At 32.9% G+C, this 26677-nt stretch overlaps 1 protein-coding gene across 2 annotated transcripts in view; it reads right to left on the reverse strand.

Moving 5' to 3' along the window:
- Positions 1–2078: 2078 nt before the first annotated feature.
- Positions 2079–26677, reverse strand: part of LOC120771718 (putative uncharacterized protein DDB_G0282133) — a 31507-nt gene continuing 6908 nt past the window's right edge. The window contains exons 1-7 of one of the 2 annotated variants that reach the window (XM_040099883.1): positions 24219–24821; positions 9518–9700; positions 7621–7862; positions 7277–7546; positions 6952–7174; positions 6598–6814; positions 2079–6464 (exon numbers count right to left, since the gene is read on the reverse strand). In XM_040099883.1, the coding sequence (XP_039955817.1) occupies positions 3299–6464; positions 6598–6814; positions 6952–7174; positions 7277–7546; positions 7621–7862; positions 9518–9700; positions 24219–24225 (4308 nt within the window). In that variant the 5' untranslated portion in view covers positions 24226–24821 and the 3' untranslated portion in view covers positions 2079–3298. Of the gene's footprint in view, positions 6465–6597; positions 6815–6951; positions 7175–7276; positions 7547–7620; positions 7863–9517; positions 9701–24218; positions 24822–26677 lie in introns of those variants that run through there. The other variant, XM_040099875.1, reaches the window with a different exon arrangement.

Raw genomic sequence — 26677 nt, forward strand, 5'->3', positions numbered from 1 at the left:
TTGCACTTTTTCTTTGCATAATATTTGCTTTCGAAATTTCGAAATATTCAACATTTTTTGTTTTTGTTTTTTTTTTTTTGTAACAGAAAATGTGTAAGAGTATAAGTCTAATACAATTATAAAATAAATTTAATATTTTTCAATAAGGAAAACCAAGGCAGGCGCAAGCTCCGAAAAGGTCGTCGTTTCATTCGCTTTCAATTTTGTTTCTAAGCCACACTTGTTTGTGGGTGGGTGTGTGCGCGTTCGACTGAACCAACCGTGTTTACCGCTCGCTGCTCTACCCAGTTCTTCTGTTCGCTCATGATTCAAACACAACAACTTTGGCATCAAAAATTGAGCGCAATACAAATATTTCTACGCTTTTCTCATATAAAACAAGGGTTGTTCTTTTCGTTTTTGTATTTTTTCTTCTTTCATTTATAAAGTAACCAATTTTTATCACTTAACTTTTGCAGTTTTATCTGCTAAGTAGGCTGTTATAATATAAATATTAACCGTTTACGCCAACTAAAGACAAACTGCCGTTATTGTTAGGTTTTGCGCTCTTTAAGATCGCTGCGGATAGACGAGTGGAATAACAAATACAAGTAGTCGGCGAGTTTCCGTTACATATTATTTGAGAGCGCCTAAGAGTAGGCAATCAATTATTAAGAATTTTAATAAAATAAGAATTTGAGCGCCTAAAAGCTTACTACATTATATATGTGCCCATCACGTCGAACTAGGCGCAATTCCCTTTTATGATTACAAAACCGTTCACAGTACACTTAAGAAAAAATAAAGAATTTCTTATAAAATCAAGAATTTAGATTTCAAATAATTTTTGATCAACCAAAATAGCTCTTCAAGCGCACATTCTTCACAGTATATCACAAAGTAAGACTATATACATACGTAGTTGTACATACTACAGTTTGAAGATACTAGCGCGGTTCAAACGCCTAAATGCTATGCTTTTTTTTAAATATTTGTACGAAATAATAGCATATCACACAGGCAACAGGCTTGAGTATTCTTAAAGCCGCTATTGGCTAGAATAATCCACGTAAAGTACTAAAGAAATATAACTGTAACTAGTATTTTCGAAGTAAACCGCCTCTAAAAGTATGCTACGCATTTTTAGAGAAACGAAAATTGTATTGAATTGTGTGCAACGAACTTTTTTTATCAATATATAAGAAATAAGTTCAGTTTTTTGAAAATTATTTTCGTTAATTCAGAGATAGTTTTGCGTAAGCCGCCAAAACTCACTTGACATTGTCAATAGCGTCAAAGTGTTTCTTTGTTTGTTTTTTAGCCTTACTAAAAAAAATTTCGAAAATAGCCGTTTATTGACACTGAAGACTAGCATTTTCAAAACAACTAAGGGTGAATAATAACGTAACCTCAGCTATTTTTTAACCTAAAAATTAGCATTTGACACTTTGTACTGTAAATAAATGTGTGCCTAGGCGCTCAACTCTTGGCACAACGCAAATTATTAAGGAAAATGCTGCGCTCAACCTTGTTTTTTTGTTTTTGATTTTACTTAAACCTTCAATGCCTACACGTCTGGGACGGGAAGTTACAAATAGTTTTTATTTTTTTGTTACCAATTTCATTGTTTTTTTGTTTTTTTTTTTAATAAATTTTAGAACGAAGTACATATATGTATATATATTCAATATGCAAACGCAAAAATTGCAGTGAGTTAGAATTGGTGTATATTATAGTTGCAGCAACTGTAATTTGCAATTTTTGCTCTTCGCAAGCCTCCACTTTCTGTTACGCAACAAGAGTAAAGTTAACAGTAAATATCAAAGAATCAAACTCAGTGCTGTTTTTTTATGATTTTGTTTTATGCAAAAAAGTTTTGTTTTATAATTATTAAAAATTATATGAATTATCATATCTTTTTTTATAAAAAAAAGTGAACGACTTTTTGGATTGTACGATGTGTGAGTGTTTTTTCTTCGCTTTTTCACTGTCATAACAATTTTTTTTGCTTGGTTTTTTTGCGTTTTGGTTATGCACGTGTGTGTATGTGTTTTGTGTATGTGTATTATGTAAGAAAAGTAAGTGTGCACAGTGGCAGATGTGTTGAGTGTGTGGTGTTCGCACATATGAACATTTATTTTGTATATTTTCATTTTCGTTCATAATACACATTACATAAGCGAGCCAAAAAGCCATTGTTTTTCCATCGTAACAGCCATATTTAACATCAACATCCTTAATCATCTTACAACAAACTTGACATGTGTGCTTTGCTTCTTTTGTGTTTGCTCTGGTGTTTGCGTTTCTTTTTTGTTGTTTTTGTTTTTTGTTTACATTTAACAGTCGTTACGAAGTCTTTGAAATAATATAAGGTACAAAAAAAAATTAAACACATTGCAAAATAAACATTTGTATCAGAAAATAAGACAAATTTTGAACTAATAGTATTAATGAAGTAATTACAACTAAATTATGTGTATTTGGAATTTCGGAAAGCGTGATGTTGAGCGCGGCAGATAATAGTAGTATTTATGGGGAAAAAATATTCAGGGAAGTGATTTAAAGTAATTGTAAATAATTAAAATTGGGAAAAAGTAAGTTTTAACTATTGGCAAAATATCGCAAAAAATTTCATATAATTTTGAGTTGACGCATGCCTTAGAGCTTTCGTTGTCTTTCACGCAAGGTGACTCTTTAACTATAAACGAAGTGCATGGCAAGCGTGCTTTAGAGAATAACACGCTCAACAATCAGGCAATCCGTTACACAAAGAAGAAGATTAAATTATTACGAGTAGTACAAAAAATATGATTTTTTTTCGTAGTTTTTGAAATACATATGTAAGTGCTGCTTGAAACCAAAGAGGTTCAGAATTTTGGTGTGGGTGCATGTGTGAGCGCAAAAAGGTTGCGAGGTGTTAGAGCTTGCGCGTGAATTACAGTTTTAAATGTAGTGGGGGCAAAACACCATCGAAAGTAGAGAATTTACAATCAAGCAGTATTGCGGACGGTTTGAAAGTATTTGAAGACACGCGCCGCCGCCTTTCGCTTTTAATGTGCAAAATTCTAGCTGCCACACTTTAACTAAACGTTGACGCTTTTCGCACTTGTTGCACTCACACACACACACCTACAGTTACATAGTGTTTAGATTTTTGAATAAGTATACATAAATGAAATCGAGTAGGTTTCGTTTTAAGAACAACAAAAGGTTCGTGAAACGAGCGTTTCGTGCCCCACTTTGTATGAATGAAGTTTTGTTTCGTGTATAATATATGTGTGTGTTTTGATGGATGTGAATGTTGTAAACTTTTCGCTTATTAACCGTTAGCTGTTGCCGATTGGCAGAAATCGCCCACACCGAAGTCATTATTGCGATGCTGCCCAGCGCCTGCTACTACATGCATACGTCGCTGCATTAACAAACTCTCGCTCGGCGGTGAGAGTCCAATGCCCAGCTCACCGGGTGATGGTGGTGAACCACTGCCGAAGCCGCCACCTCCCAAACCAAAACCGTTGCCGCTATTGTATATGCCGCTGACGGCACCGCCGCGCGACTGCGGCACATACATACTGCCGGTTGGTGAATGCGTGAAACGTCCTGAACCGATGCGCGGCTGTTGTTGATTGTTTCGGCTGAAGTGTGCACGCATAACGCTGCCGCCGTTGCCATCGTGTGTGGGTGGCGAATAGCGCGGCTGTGTGGGATGCTGGTAGCTGCGTCGCTGTTGCATGCCACAATTACGTGCGCCCGTGTAGATGCAATCGTTACGCCAGTTGTGTATGGCACCTGCCGAACCGCTGCCACTGTCATCGGATGGTGGCGAGGCGCCACTTACGCCGACGTGACTGTAACTGCCACCGCCGGAGCGTGCGTTGTAGTAGTGGCCGCCATTGCGTTGAGCGCCACCAACATTCCAGCCAGGCGAATTGACGCCACCTTGTGAGCGATACTTATTGCGGTAATTATTTGCTGCTACCGTGGCACTTAAACCGGAGCTGTTGTTCGATGTGTCTCCGTTGCCATTACCGTTGCCGGCATTGTTGCCATTTATTAGAATACCACCGCGGTTGCGCCAATTTTCGGCTTTTTGTCCGGACGAATGTTGTTGCTGCTGCTTATTGCCGCCAGATGTTGGTTGTGAGTAGCGTCGATGATTGTTGTTGTATTGTTGCTGACGACGTGCATAACCAGTTGCATTGATGTTGTTGCTGTGCGAACGTGGTCTGCCGTAAGTGACATCGTCCTCGTCAGCATCGTCCTCCAGCTCGGCGTCATAATTGTTGTTCTGATATGCATCGTAATCGTCATCAACGCCGCCAACATGGCGACCGCCGGTGTTGCCCAGCGCAAAGCATACATTACGCTGTGGTTTGTTCGCGCGCGGCGAACGCTTTGATTTTATCAAAGTTTGTTGTTTTTGATTTTGTGGTTGTTGTTGTTGCTGATATTGGTGTTGTTGTTGTAGCTGCTGCTGCTGCTGCTTTTGACTTTGCTTTGGCGGCTGCTTCTGCTTCTGCTGCTGTTTTAGCTGTTTTTGTGTTTGTTGTTGTTGTTGATTGCCAAAAGTCGTTCGCATTGTTGTCACCGCGTTCGTAGAAGTCGCCATCCCATCGTCAACCTTTTCACCGTTCTCCCCATCGATTGTATTGTCGGTGGGCGGTGCAGATTTTCCCCTTTTTCCATTGAACGCTGCATTATCGGTGGCGACTCCGTTTAATGGCGTGGCGACAACAATGTTTGCAGTCTCATTAAGTTCAGGTAGCGTTTCTTTCAAATCACTAATACTAGCCAATAATTTAGCGTTTTCTTTTGTTGTTGTTGTAACATTATCTGCATCGATTATGTTTTTGTTTGCAATATTTGTTTCGGCTTCTGTTTCTACAATCGAAACATTACTATTGTTGTTGTTGTTGGTGGTGTGAGTTGTGTTGGTTGCATTAACTGCGATTGTTGTTGTATTTGAATTGGTGATTGCTATATCATTAATATCACTTATTGGAAGTTGGTTTTGTCCAGCGTCCAGCAACAATTCATTCGCTTTGTTGCCGCTTGCGTCGCTGCTGTTGTTATTGCTGCTGCTGCTACGATTAACCATACAGTTATTAGCATTTGCATTATCAGCATTCTTCTTAGCTTCAATATTATTATCTTGGATGTTATAATAAGTTTTGAAATTTGTTTTTGAATTTTCATTGAAATTCATTTTCGTTTCGTTAGCAAAATCTATTTGCTGTTGTTTATTTTGCTTTTCGATGTTTTCTTTCTCCTCTAACGCGAAAACATGTTCATCAATTTCTGCTTTTGCAAAGGAATTATTTGCCTCATCTGCAACTTTTTCTTCAAGTTCATCATTAACCTTAACCTTATTATGATCAACATTAACATAATCATTAACTTCAAACATTCGCTCCTGTTCAACGCCCCTCCTCTTCCACTCTACGTTCTCCTCGTTCTCATCATTAACCTTACTCTCATTATTAGGTAATCTATTAAAACTTAACTCGAGAGCAGTTTCAGCTCCGGCTGATCTCTCTCCCTCCTTAATTTGCATGGCACCCTGTAGTAATGTTGTCTTACTGCGTTTGTCATCACCCCTAACACAGGAACTATCCTCCGCATCACTAGTAATAGCATTATCACCGTAATCACCATGACGATAACGATTTTTCTCCTCCAACTCTTCGTCCAATTTAAGCTCTATCTCTCTATCTTCGTTATTATCATCAAGATAGTATTTTGGACGTATGGTGTAATCGTCATAGTCATGGGGCGTATTATTATCACTGCACTCGCCATCATGTTCATATGGCCCATTTGTGCTGGTTTCTTCCACCTCACCACCTAAGTCACACTCCTCCTCCTCATCCTCATTATCCATGTCACGCCAAAGATGTGGATAATCCTCGTAGTCACTCTCATCTGCAGCATTATTCCCCATTTGCCTACGTCTGGCTTCTACTTCCGCTTTTAAATCTTCTTCATTGGCGCCAGAAAAGTATCCGGTCTGATGCTCTCCCACATGTGCCCACTCTTCATCCTCATCGAGCCGTCCAAATGCTTCCAGCGCCTCCTCATCGTCGTCGTCCTCTTCGTGTACGTTCAGTGTTTTGAACGATGGTGCACCCGATTGGTAGATGCTCGACGCTTTGCCGCCATTAATGCTGTTGCCGAAGCGACTCGAATTGCGCGTGGCATACAGATTGCTATTGCGACCGCCATAGATGGAACGGTTATTGCTGACGCTCAACGTGTTATTCATGGAGCGACTACGTGGCGGTGGTGGCTTTATAAATATCGGTGGACTGTTGTTGCTGTCCGCGCCGGCGCCGCCATTCTGGGCATCCAGTTGCATTTGCGACGGCTGATAGATGTTCGGGCGCTCTTTCATGTAGTCGTAACGCATGGAAAAGTGTTGTAATATCACGCGTTTCACAGCCATTGCCGACTCGGCGAATCGGGATATCTCGCGCGCTGATTGATTGCTAAGGAAAAGAAGGAGATAATAGTAAATATTAATAGTTTAAGAGCAAATTTAACAATTCATAAGCTGAGGTGAAGTGAAGCTTTTTGAAAGTTTTTAAGTTTGTTGTTTTTTTTTTTAATTGCACAACTTACCGCCTTATATTGCCAGGTGTGCGCAGCGCCTTTCGCCGATTCTCCATTTTCTTAAAATCATTCGGACACTCTTCCTCCGAAAACTTGATCCACGGATGGTTTAGTACTGCTTCGGCACTTAGACGCTTCGGCGCTTCCTTGACAAGTAGACCACGTATTAAATCTTTGGCCTCCTCGCTTACATCCTCCCATTCAGCCTCGGGAAAGGAAAATCGTCCTTAAAAAGAAGAAGAAAAGTTTGTAAATACGTTTGCAAATACAATTTTTCTTTTATTTTATTTTTACTATTTATTTATTTATTTTTTCAATAATATTTAATAAAACAATTTCAAAAACACATTTTTTATAACTTACCTTCTTGTATGGACTCGAAGAGCAACTCCTGACAGGTGCGACAATTCTCGCCGCGATTCCAGCCACAATCCTCTTCACAATTGCCCGAAAATGGTGGATAGCCACACAATAGAATATATGCGATAACACCAAGTGACCACAGATCACAACGCTTATCATAGTAATTTGCCTCGCCAACGAATAGATCAACAACTTCGGGCGCCATAAATTCTGCGCTGCCGACCTGCAAGAGAAACATTGGAAAATTTTTATTATTTTTTCATTTAATTTTTATTATTATTTAAAGCGAATTCTTATACAAAAAATTGTCTGACTGGCTACTCACTGGTGTTAGAAGTTGTGGGGTTGCCGATGGCGATGAGACGTCTGTGGTGAATTTAATGCCCGATCCCAAATCGAAATCGCATATCTTAATCGGGCACAATTTGTCCGGATCGACACATAAAATATTTTCCGGCTTCAGATCACGATGTGCAATGCCTTTCTTGTGCAGAAAATCCAAACCGGAAGCAATTTCCTTGATAATCTGCGCTGCCTCATGTTCTGAGAAACAAATCTGCTCCTGAATGCGCCTTAAAAGGGGGCCGCCATTAATCTGCAAATCATATTTGGTGTAAATTGAAGTTTTCAAAATAAAAAGTGTTTTTATGACTTGCTATTTATGCATACCTTTTCAAAAACCAAATAAAACTTTTCATCATCTTCGAAGAATTCAATTAATTGTAAAATGCCCGGATGTCCCTGACAATGATGGAATGTCTCCACTTCGCGAAAAACACGCGCACGCGCATGTCCCGGTATTTTATCGATAACCTTTACGGCATACTCCAAATCGGTGTAGATGTTTACGCATGTTTGTACAGAGGCGTAGGCGCCTTCGCCAAGGATTTCGCCCGTCAGCTTATACAATTCTGTAAGCAAAATAACCAAAGCGCACACATTTAAGCAAAAATAGACTTCAAGGTGCGCACCGTGTGCTGATATACATATATACAAATCATCGATTGCATAAAACTGCAGAGGAACACTGATGTATGACTCTCTAATTACATAAATAAATAAGTAAATAAGGTTGATCTGCAGATTTAGCTGCGCTGCCTGCCGCCACACACGTAACACAACCTGCGTTGCCGCCACGACAACGTGATCAACAACGCCCTCAAAGCGCAATAAGCTTCTACGTTTGTCTGCGGACGCATGAAAATATGGTTATAAGTATGTATATTTGCTTGGTATAAGAAATTATAGCCGGCTAGAGAGTTTAAAGTGTAAACAATGCGTATACTTGCATAAATCATTGGCGCTCATTGAGCAAATACAAGAACAAATTAAAAATAAGGAAAAGGAAAAAAGAAAACAGCAAATTTATTCACGTGGCAGTGCAATGATTTAATTATTTTGCGTGTTTTTGTGCTTTTGTTTTGAGTTTTCCAATAATTTTTCTTTGTATACATAACGCCCGAATTACGCATGCATTCGCCTTGTGCCATTTTCACCGAGGCACGCACACCTCTAATGAAAACAAAAGCTTACAATGTCTTCTACTTTTTATTTTTGTTTTTGAGTTTGTTTGTTTTATTTCTGAAATTATTTTTAGCCTCGCATACATATTTCGGAAATATTGTGTGTAAAGTACCGACCGGTATGTGCATACATACATACCAACACATTGTGTAGAGATCTGCTAGGGACATGGTGAGTAAGGAAAACGCAGTGAATGCCATGGAAATGGTGTGTTGCTGCGCATTTTATTTTAAATTATTAATTTTTAATCTAAACTGAGTCTGTGGACAGAGCAAAAAATCTACACCGTCAGCACTTAAGTATAGACATGTTCAATTTAAGGGTATTGTATTTAAATGTCACTGACGTTTTAAGCGTCAGCTAATAGACAACAGCTGGTGGAAGGCGAAAAATTAACCCATCACTACCCGAAATACGGTTTTTTGACTCCAACTTTGTGTTGAAAATAAGTAAAAAAAAAAGAGTAAATGTTAACTTCGGTTGCACCTACCTAAGTAGACAAATTATTCCGTACAAGGACTTGATTTTGATCTAGCAGTTTGCATAACAGCTTTATGCTGACGAACCATATCCTTGGAGCTTTTACCATTGCCTTGGAGGGCAATTTATACCAAATTTCTTGAAGATAACTTCGCAAGTGAAAAAGTTGTCCAAGCAATAACTTGATTTTGTTCATTCAGTTTTGTATTTCGACGACAAATAAGCAACTTCTTTGGGGAGAAAAGCGTGTGTGTAAAATTTCATATCAATATCTCAAAAACTGAGGGAATAACTTGCATATATAGAGACAGACGAACATGGCTAAAACGACTTAGCTCAACAAACTGATTATTTATACTTGTATATATATTTCGTAAGGTTCCCGACCGACATTTTCGTTCTGGAAACCATTGCTTAAGGTATAAAAATTACAAATACTCTTTTAAAACATTTTAAGAAAAAACTACAAATTTTTATAATTATGATATGCGAATGCAGCTAAGATATGTAAATAGTTTTATTAATAAAAATCTCTATAACAATAATAATAACAATAGCTCACCTTGAAATGTTGACGAATGCAATGAGGAACTGGTGCGTTTCTTCTTGCGCCGCTTCTTTTGCATTTCCTCCTTGTGGCGATTGAGTTCCGCCTGACGTTCGATTTCCGTCATTTTCGGCGCCTCGCTGGACTCGTTGCCCGAAACATCTTCGCTGCTATAGCGTGTAATTTCATTATGGCCGCCTGCAGAACAAACAAAAAATAAAAACAAATAATTATATGTAATTCATTTAGGATGTGTTTAATTTAATTATAGTACTTTTTCTCAGCTTTAAACTAATTTAAACTTAAACATACTTACATACATACATATGTATGTACGTTTGTGTACGCAGAAGAGCGCGTAATCAAAACGAAAATACCTCATAGCTAAAAGTATATGTCTAGGTGCATTTGTTTGTTGTAATGCATTACGCGTTAATTTTTACTGAGGGTGGGGGCGGGGCGATTTGAAATTTAGTAGAAAAAACATTTATAACACATTTACAACAAGAAAATGAGTGCAATTTCACTTGTAACTGAAATGCGAAGACTTTCTAGGAAGGCAAATGATCGACAAGGAATTTTGTGTGCAGACAAGGCAAGCCACGGCGCAGTACACAAGTTTGTTTAGCTGAAAATGAAATTACGACATGGTTTTGTTCATTTTATCTTCGGTTTGTGCGCATTTCTTTGCTGCAATATGCGAACATTTCACTTTTCATACAGTATTTTATTGTATAAATTGTACCATATTTAAAAAGTTAGTTTCTAAATCAAAGCATATACAAAATATCAAAAAAAATGGATTTGTTTGAAAAATGGTACTCCAACCACCTTTTATTAAATTATTTAAAATTTTAAATAATGTAAAGCGTTTTATTTATTTTTTATTTAATTTCTTTGTAATATGTTTCGATTTTTTAGTGTAGATTTTTATATATTCTGCTGCATAGTTTCTTTTCATTTATTACCCTCCTATTTATATATTCTCGTAGAACAAAAATCACGTTTTCATTTCACATTTGCTGCCGCTTGAGTATTCACGAAATTGTCGATATGCAAAATACTTTACATAACTGTGATAATTACTAATATTAGTTAGGATAATAAGTTCACAAAATTACTTAATACTTGTGTAACAGCGCTAATGAAAAAAATATTGAACAAATTTTGTTTTTTTAAATTTAATTTAGTAAAAATTACTTAAGAAAAAACTAGCGTGTAAATATGATACAAAAAAAAACGTTTTTTTGATAAAATAAAAGCATATAATCTTTCTAATAATAATAAGCCATAATTGTATGGCTTTTATGTGAGGAATAATTATTATTTTTATTAGTGCAGGCTATAGCAACTTATTTTCGTTAACTTATAAAGCATTGCCTACATTTAGGAGCTACTTAGACTAATAAATTCAATTTTTTCATACAATAAAAATTTTCATTTCTTTATTCAAAATTTTTTTCACGCCGCACGGCACAAATTTTGTACTCGTTGTTGCGTCTGATTGTCGGTTATTTATACACTCAGAAGCAGAAAAGAAAAATGTAACTAACATATTATTTATAAATTAAAAAAGTTGAAGATACTAACGATTTTCACAAACAAATTAATTTACCCACAACAAAATATACATATGTATATGTACATATGTATATGAATTGAATAGAACGCATTAATTGATTGATGGAATGTTTAGTTTACTTGAAATACACGTCTGCAACTTTGCAAAAATTTTCATGTGTGTTTTATGTGTCGCGGGGTGGGTGGTTGTTATAAGGCACGCTCTTGGCGCAAGAAATACAAGTGAATTTTAATGAATTTCGCCTCATTCACATTTTTTGCTCAACAAAACAACGTGAACTTATACGCAACTGAAATACTTAGCAGTGCAAAACGAAAAAAAAAACCTGTAAGTACATATGTACATGCATACACTTATAAGCGATGCAAAAACAAAAATAAATGTTTATTGCCAAATTAAATTACAGAGATGAAGTAAAAATAAAAATGGAAACTTTGCGTCGTTTTGCTACTATTGACGCACTTTGCCGGTTTCTACGCTTTTCTGCTGGCTCGTGCGCTTATTTCGAACATTTAATTGAACTTTATATACATATGTACATACACATAAATCCATATAGTAGTTATGCATATATTTACTCAAGATAAAAACAAATTGATAGGCAGCAACTTATTTATCTTTGTAAAAAATAAAAATATTTTTGTTTTTTTATTTGCATATGTTTTATTACATATGTTTGTATGTATGTATATGTGATGTGTATGTTGATTTATGTTACAGAGTAGAAAAATGTGAATAAGGACGCATTTTTTATCGTTGCTAAAGGCATTATAAATTTAATATAAATTAATCACTTTACATTTCGAGTTTTCCCTTTATCTCGTATTGGATATTTTTACAATTTTTATCAGCAGAAAATTAAAGATACTTGTATATTCAAAACCGCATGAGCTTGCAAGGCAAACTCCACACATATCGATATATACATACATACATATCCATTTTTTAACAAATTTACAACGCAATTAATATAAATAGCCCCGCGTTGCCTGCTGTGTAAACATTCCTGTGGGATAATTACCAAATAGAAAAATTCAACAAATTTCGATATGAACTTTCGTGCTGTTGACGTTTTACGACATTTGTTATTGTAAAATTCGCAGTTTCTGCACAAAACATATAAACATATAATTAAAAAAAAATAATAATAAAAATTGAAAAAAGATAAATAATAAAAAACCAAAATAAATAATAAATAAAAAATAGAATGCAGTAAAAACTAATTAATTAAAAAAAGAATAAATAATTAAAAAGAGAATCAAAAAAAATAAAATCGAGTAAATAAAAACAAATTCGTGAATTTAAAAAATATGTGTAAATAATAAAAACCAAAAATAAATAATAAATAAAATACATTAAAAACAAAAAAAAAAGTTTATTGATTAAACATAGAATAAATAATAAAAAAAAATGTGAATCAAAAAAATAAAAATAAGTAATTAAAAAAGAAAAAAAATTAAAAGAAAATAATAAAAACAAAGCTTTAAAGTATTTACTTACAAGAAAAAATTGAAATTACAATGTTTAGAAATAAACAAAATATAAAATGAATGATTTACGCTGCTGAAGCAGAATTAGACGAATATATTTCAACAGAATAATTTCTTATCACTTGAATGCAATCCACTTAACTTTGTTAAATTCAAAAAGAAAACATTAATCATGTGATGTAAAGGCGTTGCAATGGCGAAAAGCCGGCACAAATAACAAATATCAGCAATAACAAAAACAGAAACCTGCTAATTTGCCGGCAGCGCGAAAAACTATGAAATGAGAAATATAATATACATATGCACTTAATCATATGTATAATGAACTAGTACATGTGCATATGTACATATGTATGAACTAATCTGTACGCACTCATATCTACGCATGGTTGCACTTATAAAGCGCATAAAGCAAAATAACAACATTGTGGTCAATATTTTTTTTTCATTTTTTTCTTATTTGTTGCTGCTATTGTAGTTGATCGCAGTCGTTGTCCAGCAGTGAACTCTATACATATTTACAAAAAACAAACCTACATATTTATGCATGCAACGATCTTGCAATGTTTCTGGTTTCATTATTCATGTGATGTGGGGGTTTTTGTTGTTTTTGTGCTTGTTTTTAAATTATGTGCTATGATTATAAATTAAATTACGCAGTTCGTTGGACGCCAAGTGGCAAGGAAAGAGTGAAAAAAACAAAAAAAGAAAAAAAATAAATGAAAAAATTAAAAAATAAGAAAAATAATAAAATAAATAAAAAGTATAATATATTAAAATAAACAAATTAAATAAAAAAATTTAAAATGTAAACTTGTAAGCACGAAAAGATCAAAACAAGCGTACATTTTTTACTTACATATGTTAAAAGCTTGTAATATACTCAATAAAAATAAAGTTTGAAGTGCTAAAAAGTAGCCGAGCATTTATTGAGCTAATTTTGTATGCACTTTACCCTTTTAAGTTTATGTTATGTTATGTAGCCATCATTAAGCAGTAGTAAAAATAGTATTATTGCTAAAATAGTAACTGTTTTTAGGCATTCAACTCTGCTGAATTCGTTAAAGCTTATTAGGCCTAGAAAAACTCACTACACAACTAATAGTCGTCTTTATACATATTCATACATTATAATACAAAATATACAAAAAATGACCTTTGAAATTTTTAATTTATATATTTAAGTGACTTTGACGTGAATTTTTGCAGAAAAAAAATATTTGACAAAGAAAAATATTTAAATATAAAAAATAATGCATAACAAAGAAAATTTAAAAAATAAAATAAAGTCACAACATGTCAGCGAAATTATAAAAAAAAACAGCTGCATACATAAAAAATACTTATATTGGGTAGTCGAAAAAGTATTTTCGTATTTTGTCAATAGATGTCGTTGCAGTCGTATATATCCAGTGCTCCCAATCATATTGTATCATACCATACAATTTTGGAAAGGTGAGAATTTAAGCTTCATTTAACCAAAAAAAAAAATACGGGGAAGTTGAAAAAAAGTTACAGCTTATCAAAACGGAGTGAAAATAAGAAAAAAATTCGCTATATTTTGAAATTCTTATAAAAAGGCAAGAATGCCTCGCTAGCCACCAATAAAATTTGTGAAGTTTACGGAGACGATGCTGTATCAGTTCGTGTAGCACAACAATGGTTCGCTCGCTTCCCTTCTGGAAATTTCGATTTATACTGATGAAAGTTTTACACTGATGGAAATGGCAAAAAATAGTCGATCAGAATGGTACATATTTGTTTATTTATTTATTATTTCTTAAAATAATATAATATATATATAAATAAAAAAATAAGTGAATCTTTGATTAGAAATACGAAAAGACTTTTTCGACCACCCAATATAGTTAATAATGAAACGAATTTAAAAATTAAGTAAGCAACAATTAACACAATTAAAATTAAACCATAAAAATATATTCACAAATACTTATAGCCTTAGAAAGTAACTTTAACTATATGCAACTTATTTGTTTATATAAAAATATGGCTGATTGCAATTCCATTTTTATATACAAATAAAGAATATCCAGCATGTTTCCTGTCTTATGTGTATAAAAAATATATACAAATGTTTACAATAACGTTCTAAGAAAAAACAGGGAAATGGCTCAACAATTAATAAAACGATCCACTTTGCATTTTAATACAAAAGTGCAAAAATAACAATTACACCAAAGGGCTCAAGCTCGCGACATAAAACGAAAGATCTGAATAGCTGGAGAAAATTCAACAAAGAATACGTGTAAAAACATAACTTATAACGAAAAGCCGGCATTTCAACTTGACTTTCTCACCTGTCGCCCTTACAGGCGGTCTGACAGCCGGCTAGATGAGTCAGCGCGACCGACAACAAAAGCAATTGCGACGCTATTTTCTAAGCTTAACGCCAGCGAGCGATGTTTACCATTCAAGCCGCGTTTGTGGCGCTGAACAGCATTCTCAAGTGAATATTTAAGTGTGTGTGTGTGTATAGTTGAAAGAAGAAGAAAGATCTAAAGCGCTAATAAAATGTGTGAATAATACACGAAGAAATAGAGTATAAGTATACAGCGAAAAAAGACTCACCCAACCACTTATTTACATACATACGCTTATTTACAACAATAAAGCAATAACAATAACCAAAGAAGGTATAGAAATGTAAGTTTTGTTGTACATATGTCCATATGTGGGTAGGTATGTACATAAGTATGTACATACTATACATACATATGTATTTCTGTGTGACTGCGGTAAGGTGAGTTCGGTATTCAAATAAATTTGCTTATTGCGCCGCAAATTTTTTCGAAATTAATTCTGTAGGGTGAACACTAGCCAGTCACTAACAAAAAAATATAAATAAATATATAACAATAACAACAACTTTACTCACACTATGCAAATTAAATTTGCAAATTTAATCAAACAAGATTCGAATTTTTTGCTTATTGTTGCTTTTTCTTAATCTTTCTTCTTATATATGAGAGATAAACGTAAATGTTCATGTGCTCTTCGTACACAAATTTAATATATATTTATACAATGTATCTACATATATACACACATATGTACATATGTATGTACATAGTATGTATGTATATACAGTACCAGTTCGACGAATAACGAACTAAAATTTCGCATACACGAGACGAGTTAAATTTTTTATTTAAACTGTATTTAGCATCCACACACGAACATACATATGTGTAAATATGTACTGCATATACATATATAGGTGTATTATGTGTCCTTTATTTACCATATCTGCTCACACCGCTTAGGCTCGTGTGTGGTTTCATTGTGTGCCAACTGTGCCAAAGTGATAAAATATTTAATAATAGTATGACAAGGCGAGTGAAAAAAGAAAGCAAGTGTTGCCAAAAGAATTAAGAAAATGTATTATTTTTTTTCAACTTGCTCGTTGGGTTTTTTCTCACCCGATGGCACGGATATTTGCAGGTATGTGTTTTAAGGTCTTTTGAATGCCTTGCAAATGATAACAAACACTACTTACTACATACAGACTTGCGTATACATATGTACAGTAGACAGTAGCAAATATTTGTTTAAGTACTTTAGAATTTTAATGAAGAAAATATTTGTTATTATCAAACAAATAATGATTTTAATATAAGCATGCGGTGATAAGGAATTTTGCATACCGCCAAGGCCGATCAGCAACGCTGACGATCTCGCCGGAAAGTGAAATTCTGATAGGAATCATCGGAGAGAAAAATCCAAATTAAATAGAATTCAAAATTCTATGCTAACTGCGCAAAAGTCAGATTGAGCCGATTTTAATGAAACAGTAAATAGTAATCGGCTTGAACATTTGTTTTGAATTAAATTTTCACTTTAGATATGTATTTTTCTTTAAATATCCTCTCTTTATCTTAATAATAATAGAAATAAACTCATTGCAAATGAAAAAAAAATCAACAACACTTTTTTCATACAACCTTTATCGGAAAATTAAAAAAATAATAATTTTTTGGTTTTTTAAATTGAAAAATTTAAAAACATATGGTTTTTTAAATTGTTTTTTTTTTATTTGTTTTTTTTAATTAAAAAATTAAAAAAATTTTTTTTTAATTGAAAACTTAAAAAAAATAGATCTTCTAGTTTTTGTTTGATATCCTATCGAAAATGCAAGATCGGAAACAGCATTTTCGGCAAATTTTACTGTTTTACTATCAAAAGGTTAAAAATTTCAATTTCTAGCCCAATGTGGATAAAATAAAGTCTTTGGTCGATGCAAAACGTCGAATAAAAACTCGAGAGATCGCTAAAATATTAAATTTGTCTAAAGCGACCGTTCACAAGCACGTGAAATTTCGAAACTTGACCTATGGATTCCTCATGTCTTACGAAACGGCATTTACTTCGTCACATTAACGACTGTGATTTGGTTATCAAACATCAAAAAAGTGATTCGTTTTTGAAGCGCAATGTTACTGGGACCACATGTAAGCTGTTTACAAGAATGTAAAGTGCTAGATATCATGGCATAAAAAGGATGAACCAGGTCAAACCACTTCGAAGGCCGTTAGTCACCAAAAACTGTTTAGTGTGATTTCAAAGAGACCGTTTATTTTGAGCTTTTGCACGACAATTCCACGCTTAATTTTAAAGTGTATTGTGATCAGCTGGACAAATTAAGTGATGCACTCAAACAGCAGAGGAATTGATCCATAAAAAAAGGTTAGTGTTCCACCTGAATAATACACACAATGATTTACAGCTTGAATGGTAGGTAGCACTTACCCCACCGAATTCTTCAGACTTGCCACCTTCGAAAATTGAGTATGATTTTTTGTTGAGAAAACTTTGCTGTAAAATATTTTTTAATCTAGAAAATATGGAAATCTACACATTGAATATGTATTGGGTGTGGTTTGTCATATAAAAGTTGTTTTTTACAAATTTTGTTTTATACCACTTTTTCAATTAAATTTACAGATACTTAATTACAAAGTGTATAATGAATATATTTTCAATGCAACTAATCGGAAACCGACTATAAATAACACAAATAAATAAAAAAAATATAGTATATGTGTAAATGCACACCTACTTTATAGGGTATTGTTTATTTGCCTTCAAAGTTATAAATATATTTATGAAGATATGAAAGCGACTATTTACAATTGGTTGGCAGTCGCGCGATAGACAAAACACATGCAGAATATTAACGTTTCCATGACGCATATGGCACAATGATTATAATTGAAAATATTGCAAATAATCTATAGGCATACACACATACATACATGTGAGTAGAAAAGTATTTACTTTCGTACTTAGACAGACAGTGAGATGTGGTGCTTTGGCGTGTATTGAAGGAATCGGAATCGGTAAATAACGCTAATGAGTCGAGCCTTTTTGAACTCAAGTAAAATAAAATTATTACTTTAATGCTAAACAACGTTAATATTGACGCAACAATTACAAAAACAATAGTATACATGCAATCTAGCAAGCATTCTGGCAGACAGACCGACAGACAGACGACCCAAGTCAATGATTAGATACAAAACAAAATATGTTTGTACATACAAAGCACTTATGTATGGTACATATACATATGCAATGTATAATGAAAAGTATGTATGTTTGCATGTACCTATGTTTATATGCAGAGGTTTGTGTCATAAACGGCACAGCTGATAAGCGTTATCAATTTTTTCTACGCTATTTTTATAGTGGCGCACTAATCAGTATTTATGCTTGTTTGACAACCGGCGACGACTTGGAGGACAAACATTTGTTTTTATTGAAGAGGTTAGGTAAGGTACATGCATACATATGTATGTAAGTGCTTCGTAATTAATTGCGCATGAAGTGGAGTGCAAGAAGAGAGTAAACCGAAAGAAAATATAAAAACAAAATTGTTAAAAAGCACAAACACAGACGTTATTATTGGAAATGGGTTAATGAAGGTGGTTTTTGCGATTTATTTGATAAAATTTTGGCGTAAACAAGCATAAAATTAATCACCAATAAAAGTGCAAACACAAGAAATACTTAACAGACACACACTTAAAAGATTAGAGCACAAAAAAGACTCAACCAAATAAATATTTGTAATTGCGAATTGCTTAGTATAACAATTCTAACCTCAAAAGTGCGTTTTCACAAAAATTAGAATAAGATTTAATTGCAGTTTTTACAACAAAACTATTAAGAATGATATATAGACGCACATGTCACCCAGCCGGCGCAAAACTAACCTCACATTTCGAACAATACAAGCAATTGTGCGTTCAATGCAAAAATATGTAAATTTCAATATAATAGAATTTGCGGCAGCACGTTTTTTCTCCTTTTCATGCTAGAAAATATTGTAGCGTATACACATAACGTACGCGAAAAAAGATACATTTAACAGCAAAATTTGATTAAAACACATGCTTTGCCAATTCGCGTGGCATCGTCGTGGGCACACGATCATCTGCGCACATCAAATGGCTACATACATAAGTACATATGTACTTTGTATATACAAAATATGTATGTATATTTTTAGGAAAAACTTAGTTTCACTTGAAATAGTCAATTGTTTTAGATACTTTCCATATTGTTTTTGTTGCGTAACGAGACAAAGTGTAAACATTAAAACAAATTAAATAGGGGAACTACATATGTATACATAGGATTTTAGAATGGGCAAAAATTAAGAACTGCGCAGAGATTTCGCCGCGGCAACGGCAATTGGGTCTATTTGCATTTAAATTTAAAGCGAAAGTCTTAAAAAAAATAGAAAAATAAATTGAAAAAATCGGAGTGTGGCGATTGCTTTGCTTGTGTCTAATATGTAAATAAGTGCTTTATGCTATAAGATAGCGTAGCCAGCCAGCAAATACTAATTTTTTAGAATAAAAATTATGAAAAGAAAAGTACATAAATTCGAATTACGAAAAGAAAAGTAAATTCTAAATACTGGAAAGCAACTAAATAATAAAAAAGGAAATAAAGGTATAAAATATAGATAATTAGGGGCTTCATATAATCTCATAAAGTTATAAGATAATATAAAAAAAAATTTAAAAGCAGTCAATTCAATAGATTTTGTAAAACAAAAAAATATTTAATATATTTTTTTTCATAAAAACAAAGTTGAAAAATATTTTTAATAAAATATGTAAATAAGAAATATAAAAAAAAAAACTATTAAAAAACATAATACTATAAAAAGTAATATTTTTATTAAAAAGTAAATATTTATTTATTATCTCTACAATTACTTTAATTTTGTTTAGTATAATAAATAAAGTTAATAAACCGATAGGAAGGGCTATTTAAATTAATAATTGACATACTAATCTTACTTTATTAAAAAGTAAAAATATTATTTAAAAATTACTTTTAAGCAAATATATTTATTAAAGGTAATATGTACAGAGTTAAAAAAAATGTAAATATAAAAAATTATAAAGATACATGTTTATTGAAAAAATAAACTTTTAATTAGATTTGGTAAAAAAAACATTTAATAAAATTTATATAACGAAAAAAACTTGAAAAATATAAAAAAAAAAAAAAAAATATTGCAATAAAAATATTTTTACGTTTTAATAAAATAACTTTTTATTAAATATGTATATGTAATTAATGTTTTCAAGTATTTTATTCTTACTAAAAAAAATTTATAATTATATTTCTGAAGCATATCTAAATAAAAAATTGCAGCCTAAAACTTATTTTATAGTAAAAAGTATAAAAAGAGTAAAAAACAGCCAAGAGTAAAACTGGCTAGCAATAAGAGAACTGAAAAATAAAATAAAGAGAACTCAAGCATGTAGCGAAGCTCATAGAGGAAGTTACCAGAATGGAAAAATAAACAACTAGACTTGCACGTACCACATACAAGGAAGTAATCGAATAAATTTGTGTAGATAAACAAAGTCATGTAAATGATTTTAAGAAAAAATAGTGTCTATGTAGAATAACTGATTAGAAATATAACATTTCAAAAAATTTTAGAAACACGGAACTTAAAAATATTTAAAAGTATTAATAGCAGATAAAGAAAGTGCACGACAGTATTGAAGCCCTGGGGTTTTTTTTAAATATGTACGTTCACTAAAGAAAACAAGTTTCAAAAGTAATTATATCTGAAATAACGTATTTTCCTAAATAAACGTAGATAAAATAACTGTACAGCAAAAAATATACAAACAATAAGTTCGTTTTTTATATTTATAAAGTTAATCAAAATAGATAACCAAAAATAGCAAGAACGACAAATACAATTACGTAAGATTGCCAAAATTACGAAGAGCTTTCAAATTTCTAATTGCGCAACCACAAGTGCAAAAAAAAAACACAAAATTGAAATAAAATATAAATAAATACATACATATGTACATATGTATATCTACAAGCCTACAAACGCACATATGCAGGTATATCTTAAATAATCCAGTTTAGTACGGTTTAAACTTGCACCCGTGAGTGCATCTCAATTAAGAATAATGATAGAAGACATTTAAAGTGCATTCCTTATTTATTTATACAAATTGAAATTTCATGGGCTCATCATCAGCTATTAACTAATAATTTTACTCCGTTATTGAAATCGGAACATAAGCTCAAACAGAAATATTATGATTTTGTATTTAGAAATGCAAACAAGAAAGTTAAAATTGAGAAAGAATCAAATGCGCATGTTTTCATAAGCTCAAATAAAATAACCATAAAAGAGAGATTGGAAAGAGCAAATCAAGTGATAAAGCGGGGATAAAATGAGAAACTGCAATAGCAAACTTAAGTCAACTTGAGAGCAAGGGGAGGAAAGAAACACATAAAACAATTGCGCTGTGAGTATTTCAAGCCGAAATGGCGGAGACAAAACACAAACTAAGTGCTTATATGTGCATACATATCTACAAAGCAGCAACAAACACAATATGTACAAAATATTCAAGATATGAGTCTATTATAAGAGACAATCAAAACAAACAACCATACCAAGTAATAATGATAATAAAAGTCAGCAAAAAATGTTAATGTATACATATGCCAATGCATGTATGTATGTATGTAGATATAGCCAAGGTCATGTCTAGCGTGGTCACTTGAGAACAACCTAGTCGTCAAAATGACAACGACAATAACAACAAAAGTGTAATAAGACAAGAAAAACTTAACTCTAGTTGCACCGATGCTGTAACGCCCCACACAGGGGCATTTCTTATAATGTATCATAAAAGGGTATAAAAATAACTACATATAGCGCGATTTTGATAGGCGACTATTTATGTAAGCTAATATATAGTATAGTAGTCCTATCTGATAAATATGTTCAGAGGTTGCCTTACACCATAAATCATGCCGTTCACACAATAGTCGGGTCTAAGTAGGCGGAACGGACCGGGATTATTATACGGCCAAGGTCTGTCAACTCGGCACCATGCCTCGAAATTACTGCAGGAATGTTTTCTACGGCTACAACAACCACAATTCATGCCAAATTTTATTAAGATATATTGTCAAATATAAAGGCTTTCTTTAAGTCTTGATTTTGTTCCAATAATTTGTATGGCAATTTTGATTTACATATGTATATATGTATATTGGTCCGATATCGGCGATTCCGACAAATAAGCAGCTTGTTGGGAAAAATTTCAGACCGATATACATATGTATACGTACACGTAGGATGAAACACGCATGACAATGTGTTAAAAATCACGTGTATTCATAATTAAATACCTAGAAAATAAATATATAGAAATGTATGTTTGTAAATGACAAAAGAAAATCACGTCAGCAGACATAAAAAATGGGAAATCTTTTATAATTAATTATTAGTCAAAAATATAGCAGCAACTGACGTATTTGAGCACATACAATATTTACTTCTCCAAATAAGCGCGTGTTGCTTCTGACAGCGGAAAACGCCGCTAATGCCGCACACGAGCGGACAACAGCTACACCCGAACATATAAATAACACGCACCGATGTGTAATACACCAACATAAGTATCTTGGCATGTAATATTAATGAAAAAATATGTTTTTATTAACGAACAATTTATGCACGAGTTTCTCGAAAAATTAACACTTAAAAAGCGACAGAAAAGGAATACGCAATTAAAAAATATATTGCTGCCAAAGTTCTGGTTGTGGTAATTAATATTGGTGGGTGGCAGACTCGTGGCTTGCCGGCTGTCAGACTTTTCGGGCAACAGAAACACGAAATGAAGGTGACAAAACAAACAATAGAAACCAACAAAAAAATATGGCACATGTTTTGCTTACAATTCAAATGCAAATTTAAAAGAAATTAAGAAAATTGTGCCAAATTAATATATGTATGTATAAAATTCGTATATACATACAACGACCAGCAGCAAAAAAAAATCAGATAATACTCAGAAAAAGCAGGAGTACTCTATGTGATCTGATAGACTAGTACAAAATAATTGTCAAATGAACCACAGACAGAAATAATACATTAGGCGCATACGCATCTAGAATATCACCCAGTAAAAGCCAGTTCTATGCCGGCTACAAAATAGTAGAATGGCTTGCTGGTTGATTGACTGCGTCAAGTAGGAAAGCATAAAAATAACGTGCGAGGCAAGAAACTATTGCGACGCACAAAGCAAACAAATACATAGAACTTTTGTATGCATATAGATATATTGTAAATAGATAGATAAATACGAATATGCATATGTATACTATATGGGATGTTATGTGCCAAGTGTTGCGGCTGTGAAATTAAATAAAATAAAAGAATAGTAAATGAATAAACACACAATTACGTGTTGCAATAAATCAATAACAATTTTTATCAATTAGGTGACCAGTCATAAATCGTTTAAAAGATAAAATATTTACTGAAGTAGGTTGAAAGTTTAGAAATATCACATTCCAGGACCCAATATTTTATCATAAGGGTGCAACGAATACAATATACATACATATGTACAGATATTCAACAAACATGTTTCAAAATAAGTACAAAATTATTTAAAAAAAAAAAATATTAACGTTTGTAAAAAAAAATATTATTTATTTCAGCACATTATGTTTTTTATAGATTCATAAGCAATAAAACCTGTTTAGAAAATAATTGTCTTCGACTTTTAAGTTTTACGGAACAAACACATGAATGTTGTGCATTGAATACATCTACTATAAACTTTATTTTAAACCCACAACTTTTGAATATCAAATTATCTTATTTGTTAAAACAGTTCATAATTTTATCGCGGAACTTCACCGACGAAGGTACCTAACCTCAAGTTGTATTGCTAATGGCTTAAGTCATACCGTTGAGTTCAAAATACTGTAAACACAATATTTTTTTTATTCCTATATAACATTTATATATTCAATATATGTACATACATATGTAAGCATATAGAATATTAACACTATTATTTTACCAGTTGTTTTTACTGCTAATAATGTTCTTTTTTTTTTATTTACACTTTTCGTTTACACTTTCCCTTAATTTATGGCCTTTAATTATATAAAGCAGTACTTTAGATTTTAAATCATAACTATTTTTCACAACTGTTACGTATTTCAGTATATAATTTTTAAGATAAGAAATAAAGAAGTTAGAAAAATAAATAAATAAAATAATTCCAATTGGAAACAAATATTAAAAAATGGAAATATTTACCTGTCATGTTTATTGTTGTTTATTGTTGACACTTTATCACCTTACGATAGTACTGTTACTTTATTTAAATACCGTGTTGAAGTTGTTCAATTTATTTATTTTTTATCAGAGATCCTTTTGTAACTTATTAATCGTAGAGGTCCTTATTTGTTATTTAATTTAGCGGCCGGCACAAAATATTCTTATAAAGGATATTATAATATTGCTGAATTTTAGCTAATATTGTTTATTAGCTACTTAATTTTCTATACAATTTTTTACAGTCAATTACCAATATGGTTAAATTTCGTCGACACAACATTCATGTTAAGAAATAGAAACTTTTTCTTAAACAAATATCATTTTAAATTAAAATGTTTTTATATTCAGATAATTTTTTTACATACAAAAAAATACTAAATACGCAGTAGAATTGAATTTTCACAGCCACCGCAAAAAAGCATGGCAAGCAGCTTCACTGAAAGATGGATGCGAAAAGAAATGTACACAATACTTCACGCCGCACCGGACCGGGCCAAACCGAACTGAATTAAAACCAAATCAAAATCCCACAAACAATGCAAACGCGCAAGCACTTAGCGCCCGTTTTTTTGCCGTTTTTCCGTTTAGCCTAACCATTTACTACTAACTGCGCCACCGAATAGAAAATCGTTTCATACGGTTTCGACGAAGACCAGTGACAACTCACAGCCGGCAATGCTCCCAATCGCCTCTCATCTGCTTCGTATATTTCTCCTTCGTACCAGGTGCTCTTCCGATTTGATGGCTGATATTGTTGATTTTGTTATTGTTTTGGTGATTGTCAGCCTAAAGGCAAGGAGAAAATCGCTGGAAGCCGGTGCCGTGTGCCGGTTAACTATTACAGATATCTGGTATAAGTTGAGGAGACATGCATGGCACGTCTATTCCAATCGTTGTAGAAAAGTGGAATGAAAGCTGTGTTGCTCGCTGGCCAATTTGTATTTAGCTCTCCAAACACACATATGTATGTATGTATGTACATTGTATGTGGTACAACCATACATGAATATTTATTTATATACATAGGTATAAATGTATGTATATAAAAAATTATCTGGATAATAGTGGCGAACAAGAATATAGTTTATAAATAACCAAAAGCCGGAGCAGGCAAGCAGTGGCACACGTCGGTTACGTGCTATTTCTCTTCGGAACGCATGCTCACACCAGTGTGGTTTGCTCAATATATCCATTCATCCACCCACGCACACAGTCAACATAAATGTCGAATAATCACTTCAGCTAATAAATTATTAGACAACCCGTCCTTGCTTCCGCTTTAACACGCGGAAACATCTGACTAACGATAGCAAGTTTGCCGGTGGCAAGAGACGAGGTGGAAGAGTATCTAATGTGGTTGGCAAAGCCAAATCAATCTCTCTCTTCGTTTATCATATGTGTTATGCTCGTACGTTTGCAAGTATTGGTGGGATTATACGTGTTTGTTTTTGTTAATTTATTTATTGCTATTTACTGTGTTTTTGTTGCATATTCGACTTACGAGCACAAAACCACATGGTTGTCGCTTCGATGGTTGCCATAGTAGAAGAAAATGTTTATTATTTACATCGGAAATATGTTAAATATAGTTGTTATTAAACAATAAACGTGCCGTTTTGCCGTTAATACCATAAAATCGTAGAGAAATCGAAAGAACGACTAACACAATTAACGGAAGAGTATACTCACCACACCACCCTACACTGCCCTTCTCAAACATCCGGTTAGAGTGTCAAAGATCTAAGACAACCGTTCTCAGCAAACCTTCGTAGGATCTATGTATGTGAACTTCCCAAACAAAATTTCTTATCACACTATAATTTTTACAGCTTAGCATCACAAATAAATAAATTAGCAACAAATTGACGACACTTAGTGGGTCTTTGTAATTTATAGAAATTATGTATTATAATATAATATAAATTTTCAAAAGTGAACTATAAATTCACTCACCCGTTCAGACTTTAAAATAAGATTGAGAAAACTTTATTTGTACTTGGTATGAACATCTACATATGTATGTATGTTTAGATGACCTTCAAACTTTTTATACGCAGTCTACGAGTGTATTTTTGTTTTGACGCTTTCAATGCTATAATCTAATCTTTCGGAAACACAAAATATGGCCATTATTGTTTGTGACAGAGTTCAAGACGGGAAAGTAGGTATATTTAAGATAGCACTTTAAAATAGAAAGAAATATATCAGAGAATGACGCTTTTAAGGGTTGCTGTTACCTTTATAACTTTAAGGCCTTCAAAGTAATAGCCACAATGTAATATAATATAATGCCTAGTAAACGTACATATATGTACATGTGCCTATCACAAAGTCTGTGAAGTTAAAAGTTAAAGTTACAAAATGGTTCAAACTGGATTCTTCGACATATATATGTATGTACGAGCACAAACGATCTGAAAAAACTGCATTGTCGCAGT

The sequence above is a fragment of the Bactrocera tryoni genome, chromosome 1, assembly GCF_016617805.1.
Source record: "Bactrocera tryoni isolate S06 chromosome 1, CSIRO_BtryS06_freeze2, whole genome shotgun sequence".
NCBI lineage: Eukaryota > Metazoa > Arthropoda > Insecta > Diptera > Tephritidae > Bactrocera > Bactrocera tryoni.